Source organism: Bombina bombina, chromosome 4 (assembly GCF_027579735.1).
Source record: "Bombina bombina isolate aBomBom1 chromosome 4, aBomBom1.pri, whole genome shotgun sequence".
Lineage (NCBI taxonomy): Eukaryota > Metazoa > Chordata > Amphibia > Anura > Bombinatoridae > Bombina > Bombina bombina.
In genome coordinates, this window is record NC_069502.1 from 19,169,946 (window position 1) to 19,178,885 (window position 8,940).

General features: G+C 38.6%; 1 protein-coding gene across 1 annotated transcript in view; it reads left to right on the forward strand.

Moving 5' to 3' along the window:
- The window catches only part of LOC128656801 (vomeronasal type-2 receptor 26-like), a 34,616-nt gene extending 28,220 nt beyond the window's left edge, over nucleotides 1–6,396 (forward strand). Inside the window, exon 3 of the mRNA XM_053710960.1 lies at nucleotides 5,477–6,396. Coding sequence (XP_053566935.1) covers nucleotides 5,477–6,396 — 920 coding nt within the window. The remainder of the gene's footprint in view (nucleotides 1–5,476) is intronic.
- The last annotated feature ends 2,544 nt before the right edge of the window (nucleotides 6,397–8,940 follow it).

An 8,940-nucleotide genomic window follows, 5' to 3' on the forward strand; every position in this document is an offset into this window, starting at 1 on the left:
TAGCTTTGTGGCCCTTCTCTGAACTTTTTCTAGTTCTGCAATATCTTTTTTAGCAATTGGTCCCCAGAACTGCACTCCAAACTCAAGGTGAGGTCTTACCAGGGCTTTATATAATGACAGAATTATGCTTTCCTCCCTTGAATCAATGCCTCTTTTAATACATGCTAGTATCTTATTAGCCTTTGAAGCCGCTGCCCTGCATTGTGCACCCATCTTTAGCTTGTTATCTATTACTACTCCCAAATCCCTTTCCTCCTGTGTTTGGCTAAGTCTTGTCCCATTTAAAAAATACGTAGCCTGCTTATTTTTACTTCCAAAATGTAGAACCTTGCATTTTTCCGTATTAAATCTCATTTTCCATTCACTTGCCCATAGTTCTAATTTTAGCAAATCCCTTTGTAAAGAGAGTTCGTCCTGCTCTGACCTTATGACCTTACTTAACTTAGTATCATCTGCAAAAATAGAGATGTCGCTATTTAATCCTTGCTCCAAGTCATTTAAAAATATTAAAAAGAACAGGGCCCAGTACTGATCCCTGGGGGATGCCACTGATTACCTTTGTCCAATCTGAGTATGATCCATTTACTACTACTCGTTGCTCCCTATCTTTTATCCAGTTATTTATCCATGAGCTAACATTTTCAGCTATTCCCAGTCCCTTAATTTTGTGCATTAATCTCTCATGTGGCACTGTATCAAATACCTTTGCAAAATCTAAGTATATCACATCAACTGATTCCCCTTTATCTATATTTTTACTTACTTCCTCGTAGAATCTAATTAGATTAGTTTGACATGATCTATTTCTCCTAAAGCCATGCTGATTAGAACTCATAATCTTGATTACACGAATATGCTCATCAATATAATCCCTTATAATCCCTTTCAAATATCTTCCCCACTATTGATGTCAGACTAACTGGTCTATAGCTTCCTGGATCATCCCTGCTTCCCTTTTTGAAGAGTGGCACACACAGCTTTACGCCAATCCTGGGGTACCATGCCTGAGGATAATGAGTCTTGAAAAATTAAGAGTAAAGGTTTGTCTATAACAGTGCTAAGTTCCCTTAACACCCTTGGGTGTATTCCATCTGGGCCTGGAGTTTTATTTACCTTAATATTTTCCAGTTTTTTCCTGATATCCTCTAAACAAAACCCAGTTAGTGGTATGGACTGGCATGTTCTATTCTGTTCCAAAGTATCATTCAATGGTTCCTCTCTTGTGTATACTGAAGAAAAAAACTGGTTTAGTACCTCAGCCTTCTCCCTGTCATTATTTATCATGCTACCCTCCACACATTTTAATGTACCTATATTATCCTTCTTAGATTTTTTGCTATTTATGTACTTAAAGAACCTTTTAGGGTTAGACTTAGAATCCTTGGCAATTAATTTTTCATTTTCAATTTTGGCTAATTTGATTGCTTTTTTGCATGCTTTGTCACATTCCTTATAAATATTGTATGCTGAGTCTGTACTATTTTCTTTTAATAATTTAAATGCCCTACGTTTTTTCCTAATTTCTCTTAACACATTTTTATTTAGCCATAACGGCTTTGTTTTTTTATTTTTATTTTTATAACCATATGGTATGTGTTGATATGTATATTTATTTAACAAATTTTTAAATATTATCCATTTATTCTCTGTATTTTTATTAGAAAATACATTGTCCCAATTTATATTATTTAATGATTTCCTTAAATCGTTGAATTTTGCTTTCTTGAAATTAAAAGTCTTAGTTAAGCCTTTAAAACACTGCATTTGAAAATAGATTTCAAATGTGACCATGTTATGATCACTGTTACCCAAATGTTCTTTGACTTCTATCTTTGATATTATATCTGTATTGTTTGATAGCACTAAATCCAATATAGCTTTACTCCTAGTTGGCTCCTCTATTAATTGTGACAAGAAGTTATCCCTGAGAACATTTAAAAATCTATCCCCCTTAGCTGAATTACTAGTTTCATTGGCCCAGTTTATATCAGGGTAGTTAAAATCTCCCATAATTACAGCACTGTTATTAGCAGCCTTACCTATTTGGATAAGTAGTTGAGTTTCCTCCGAGTCACTAATGTTGGGAGGCTTGTAGCATGTTCCTAGTAATATTTTTTTAGGATTTTCCCCCCCACTCTTTATTTCAACCCACAGGGTCTCTACATTGTCACTTGTATCATAAATATCTTCCCTTATTGTAGGTTTAAGGTTAGGTTTAATATACATGCAGATTCCTCCACCCCTTTTATTATTCCTGTCCCTCCTAAATAATGTATACCCCTCTAAGTTAACTGCCCAGTCATGTGAATCATCCCACCAAGTTTCAGTTATACTGATAACATCATAGTCCTCTTCTGCAACTAAGAGCGTCAGCTCCCCCATTTTACCTGTCATGCTTCTTGCATTTGCTGTAATACATTTCATTTTCATGTGCTTTCTGCTGCTACTTGGTGTACTTTCCTCTATACTTTCTAATGTGACATTTCTTAAGTCATCCCTTCCTTGAGATATTAAGGGAGTGACATATTCAGAGACTGATCTCTCTGTTCTATTTTGTTCTAACTGACCCTCCCCCCCTTTGCCTAGTTTAAAAGGTTCTCTAAACGTGCTACCATCCTTTCCCCCAACACACCTGCACCCATGTCATTCAGGTGCAATCCATTCTTACTGTACAAATTGTACCCTAGTGAAAAATCAGCCCAGTGTTCTAAAAAGTCAAACCCCTAATTTTTACACCATGTTTTTAGCCATGAATTAACAGACCTTAACTCCTTCTGCCTTACTGAGTTAACACACGGCACTGGTAATATCTCAGAAAATATTACTTTGGAGGTCCTTGCTTTAAGCTTGCTACCTAACTCCCTGAAGTCATTTTTTAGGACTCTCCATCTCCCGCTGATTCCTTCATTAGTACCAATATGCACCATGACTGCAGGATCAGACCCACATCCCTCTAACAATCTATCAATACGTTCCACAATATGCCTAACACGAGCCCCTGGAAGACAGCAAACTGTTCTATGTAAAGGGTCTGGATGACAAATTACCCTATCAACCTTCCTAATAATAGAGTCTCCTAACACCAACATCTGCCTCTGGCCCTGACTTGTATGCCCCTCTTCCATGACTGAAGGACTGCCCACCATAGTATGCTCCTCTTCCACAGCTAAAGGACTGTTCACTATACTAGGCAACACAGCACTATCTGACACTGCCACCCCTGAACTGATATCCCCAACATCTTCACTTAATCTGGCAAATCTATTGGGGTGTACCAGCTCAGAACTGGCCTGTCTCTTCCCCTTACCTTTACTTCGCCCTCTAACTGTGACCCAGCTACATCCTGGAGTCTCCTCATCTGAATCCTCCCCATTTCCACCTCTGGAACCATTAACAACCAGCTCAGTCCTATCCATTTCCCTTTCAAGTGTCTGAATTTCATGTAGTGTTGCAATTCGTTCCTCCAGATCCCCAATACGAGTTTCTAAAGAGACCGTATGCTCACACTTGCCACAAACATATAATCCCAGAAGCGGCTGCTCCAGTGATGCAAACATGTGGCAAGCTGTACACTAAATGAGATTCTCACACATTCTTAATAAAAGGTTTAACTTAAAAGTATAAAATAAATATATTTCCCCTTGGTTACCCCAAAACCTTGTTTGCCTAACTACCTTGTTTAGCTAACTGCTTACTTAAACAGACAATCTTACTTTAACAGAGAATCAATACAGCAAGCCTGAAAGAGCAAGCTCCCAGAGTAAATGTGCTAAATTTATAATCTAGCTAGGCCCAAACAGCTGAAAAAAAATCCCACCCCTAATTACCCACACAGGAAACAAGAAAAAAAAAAGAAAAAAAATGTTTAGATACAAACCAACAAACAGTTATTTTGTTTTATAAAATGGAACCCTTGCAAAGCAAAATATTTATGAATTAGCTTTGTTAGCTAACTATAATACTTAAACAGACAATCTTACTTTAACAGAGAATCAATACAACAAGCCTGAAAGAGCTTATATATCAAATATTTAAACTAATTACATCTAATCTATTAGCCCTATCAAAATAAAAAAGCCCCCCAAAATAAAAAAAAACCTAGCATAAACTAAACTGACAATAGCCCTTAAAAGGGCCTTTTGTGGGGCATTGCCCCAAAGAAATCAGCTCTTTTACCTGTAAATAAAAATACAAACAACCCCCCCAACAGTAAAACCCACCACCCACACAACCAAACCCCACAAATAAAATCCTATCTAAAAAAAACTAAGCTCCCCATTGCCCTGAAAAGGGCATTTAAATGGGCATTGTCCTTAAATGACATTTAGCTCTTTTTCAGCCCAAACCCTAATCTAAAAATAAAACCCACCCAATAACCCTTAAAAAAAAAATAACACTAACCCCCGAAGATCCACTTACAGTTTCTAAAGAGCCGACATCCATCCTCAACAAAGCCGGCAGAAGTCCTCATCGAAGCCGGCAAAAGTCTTTATCCAAGCGGGCCGAAGTCTTTATCCAAGCTGGCTGAAGTCTTTATCCAAGCTGGCTGAAGTCTTTATCCAAGCTGGCTGAAGTCTTCATCCCGACGGCATCTATCTTCATCCATCCGGCACTGAGCGGCTCCATCTTCAAGACATCCGGCGCGGAGCATCCTCTTCAATCGACGGCTCTTCCAGAATGAAGGTTCCTTTAAGGGACTTCATCCCAGATGGTGTCCCTTTAATTCCGATTGGCTGATAGAATTCTATCAGCCAATTGGAATTAAAGGGTAAAAAATCATATTGGCTGATGCAATCAGCCAATAGGAATGAGCTTGCATTCTATTGGCTGATTGGAACAGCCAATATGATTGAAGCTGTGGTAGTTACGTTGCTTTACGGCCAAAAAAGTGTGCAGGACAGCTAGACCTGCAAGACTTGTAATACCAGTGGTGGTGAAAAAGAGCCTTAACGCTGATTTTTCACTCATACCGCAAAACTCGTAATCTAGCCGTTTATTTGAAAAAGAAGGCATGTAAGCTAAGGAGCCAGCCAATTTTTGGTTCAGTACCTTGGAGAGAATTTAATCACCAATCAGCAAGCACAACCCAGGTTGTGAACCAAAAATGGTCCAGCTTCTAAACTTACATTCTTAATTTTCAAATTAAGATATCAAGAGAATGAAGAAAAAATAAATATGAGTAAATTAGAAAGTTGCTTAAAACTGCATGCTCTATCTGAATAAGGAAAGATAAAATTTGCCTTTAGTGTCCCTTTAATGTTGTCTTATAGCACTCATATTCATAGAATACAGATATAAGGTTATTCTTCAGAAATAATCAGGGATGTAGGTTGTTTTGTGGTTGATATGATTTAAAAAAAATAGGGTGAACAAAAAAAAAAACACGTTGCATATTAAATTAAATCAGGATATTTAACACACATAGGTGGAGATTTTTATGTAATACCGTGTTTTATAAGATGTTTTATTTCTGCAGATATGAAGAGTTGCATCAGATGCCCTGATAACCAGTGGTCCAACCCTAGAAGAGATAAATGTGTCCCAAGGATCATAGAGTTCCTCTCGTATCATGATCCCCTTGGTACGGTGTGTGCTGCATTTGCTATTTCACTCTCCGCTGTGACTGTAACCGTATTTGTGATATTTATTAGACACAAGGAAACTCCAGTCGTAAGAGCCAACAACCAGAACCTCAGCTATGTGCTCCTCACCACCCTCATGATGTCATTTCTCTGCTCCTTCCTATTCATTGGACGTCCCACAAAGATTTCCTGTCTTCTTCGACAAGCAGCTTTCGGAAATATTTTCACTGTTGCTGTGTCTTGTGTGTTGGCAAAAACAGTCATTGTTGTCTTTGCTTTTAGGGCAACAAAACCTGATGGTAGAATGAGGAGGTGGTTTGGTAAAAATATCTCAAGCTCCCTGATACTTATCTGCTCCTTTGGGGAGGTTTTCATATGTGTTGTATGGGTCATATACTCTGCTCCATTTCCAGAATTTAATACCCAGGTAGAGATTGCCAAGACAATACTACAATGTAATGAAGGGTCTATAACGGCATTCTACTTTAGTATTGGTTACATGGGGCTGTTGGCTTTATTTAGTTTTATTGTAGCATTTTTAGCCAGAAAACTGCCGGACACTTACAATGAAGCTCAGTACATTACCTTCAGCATGCTGGTCTTCTGCTGCGTTTGGGTCACATTTATCCCAGCCTACCTCAGCACCAAAGGCAAATACATGGTGGCTGTAGAGATATTCGCTATCCTGGCATCTGGTGCTGGACTCCTGTGTTGTATCTTTATGCCCAAATGTTATATTATACTAATGAGACCTGATCTAAATGTGAGGGTCAGTATAAAGATGGAAAGAAAAGGCAAACTTGTAATGAGATAAATAATACTCTACTCTTATTTTCTCTGTACCATCGTGCTGAATAAACCCATTTTTTTTGTCTGTCAGAATTGTCCCTAACAGCCATATACCAGTAAAGTCCCTCTACTTAAAGGGACAGTTTACCCAATTATTTTTCTTTCCTTTAATTTGTTCCCAATTATTCATTTTACCTGCTGGAGTGTATTAAATGGTTTACAAGAAGCTTAATTACCCTTATTTTGGCATTTGAAATAGCTGATTTAGCCTGTGGTGTCCCCACCTATACTGAAAGTTTCTGGACTTAAAGGGACAGTACACTGTAAAATTGTTTTTATATGAATGTATTTTTAATGACTTGTTATACCAGCTGCAGGTATAAAACATTTGAAAAATTGCACTTTCAGCTTTATTTGTGTATATGAAGTAGCTGGGTTTGTGCTTTTAAACCACAGCCTATTGCAATGGGTTGAGCTTCAGGTAATATCAGATCTCATTATGTTATCACTTTGTGTACACAGACTTGCTTCCTTATCTTATATTTGTCTAGAAAACCAAAGCGAAAGAACAATGGAAAAATATAATTTTATTACTTAACTATCCTGCATCCCACTGAGAGTGTAACTTATTCTGCTTGCTGTGTTTACTTAGGCTATTCAATAGAATATACTCCAGTATAGAAACTTTCAGTATAGGTTGGGATACCACAGGCTAAATCAGCTATTTCAAATGCCAAAATAGGGGTAAAGGAGCTACTTGTAAACCATTTAAAACACACCAGCAGGTGAAATGAACCATTGGGAACAATTTAAAGGGGAGAACATTTTGGAGTGAGCTGTCCCTTTAAGTCAATGCTATTGACAGACTATGTAAACACAGCCAGCAGAAGAAATTGCACTCCCAGTGGGGTGTAGAAGAGATAACTAATAAAATGATTATTTCATTGTTTTCTATAAGTATTTGGCTTTGATTTACAATCAGATATAAGATAAGGAAGCAAGTGTGTGTACACAAAGTGATAACATGAGATCTGATATTACCTGCAAGCTCAACCCATTGTAATAGGCTGTAGTTTAAAAGCACAAAACCAGCAATAAACATGAGAATGCATTTCTCATACATTCTATAACAAGTCATTCAAAATACATTAAGGGGGGCGTGTCCAAGCCGCGTCCATGCTAAGACCCTAAACTAAAAAGCTCTGCCGAATCGAGAATTAATATGATGACTATCTCACGCATAACATATTATATTACACATAAGCTGAGAATATCTATTACCAAGTGTGGCCAGAACATGGTGACACCACTATTGTTGCACTAATGCACTCAGAAGATTCAATTCCGACCGATCAAGCTTGCTGGCGGCGGCCTTTCATCATACATCTAACACCCTCTCGCCAGTTAGCAAGGAAACCAGATAAAGTTTGCTGTAAATAATACATAATACTGGCTAAACCCCTAAAAGGCTAAAGTGAGTGACGTGATAGATACCAACGAAGCATGAAAATATTACATAATAGAGACTTCCGCTAATGCCTTACTGCAAATGGTGGCCAGCAAGATGGAGGATCACTTTAACTCACACGTGAGGGTCCTGATAGAGAAGCGAAACGGTAACCCTGAAGAGGAAAGGGATCGTAAACTAGCACAAGTACACTCCAGACCACATGCCGCAGAAGATGACAAGTGCTCTGCTGCTGAATCAGAGGCACAAGCAGTGCTTGAAGGGCTACGTGATAATAGTGAAACACCAGTCATAGTAGAGAAGATGTCAGAGAGCCACTCAATATGAATAGCTAGCGCCAATTGTGTCTTGGGCTTGGAGAAGCTATACCTTGGTTCGCCTGGCGATGCGGCCAGTCGTTGGGGGACACAGGGCCGAGTTGCAACTAGACAAAGTTCTCCTTGCACCTATTGATTACCCAGATATCTTGGACTATAACAAGGGAAGAAGTGACGCTAGTACACCATTACACACAGATAGGGATAGACATCTTTTAGAAAATGCCCACACTTTTGTCCTGAACCCTGACTGCTGCCTTTTGATCCTTCAGCTTACCTTAAGAGGCATCATAGTGACCGCAGCAACAGAGCCTGGCTCAGCATTCCTGTGTTGCGGGATAGGGTAATGTAGGAAGCGGCCCTATGAAGCTAGTAGGGAGAACTTGCATAGATCTGATACACCATTGGAATTCCCATGTTAAAGTTGTCCCCCACATATCCCCAGATGGTGCGATCAGACGGAACACTCTCCTCTCAAGCAGGAAATATCTAATGTGGTTACATTTATGTTGTGTTTTGTGTGGTACCGAGGTAGAAGGCTGATGGTGCTTGTTATTTTTTGTTTGCTGGCTTTGTGCTTTTAAAACGTATATCTTACACATATATTCCTTTCTCAGCTAAGCGCTGTGCAAAATCAGACCCTCCGTAGGGACCACTAAAGGTTTTCATTAAATCACATTATATTTTCTAGCTAGTTACCTAAATGTATAATGGCACAACTTTACATATAGACCCCGTATTTGTGATTAAGTAATGATCTCCATTTTATCTAAGAGGGTTCCAA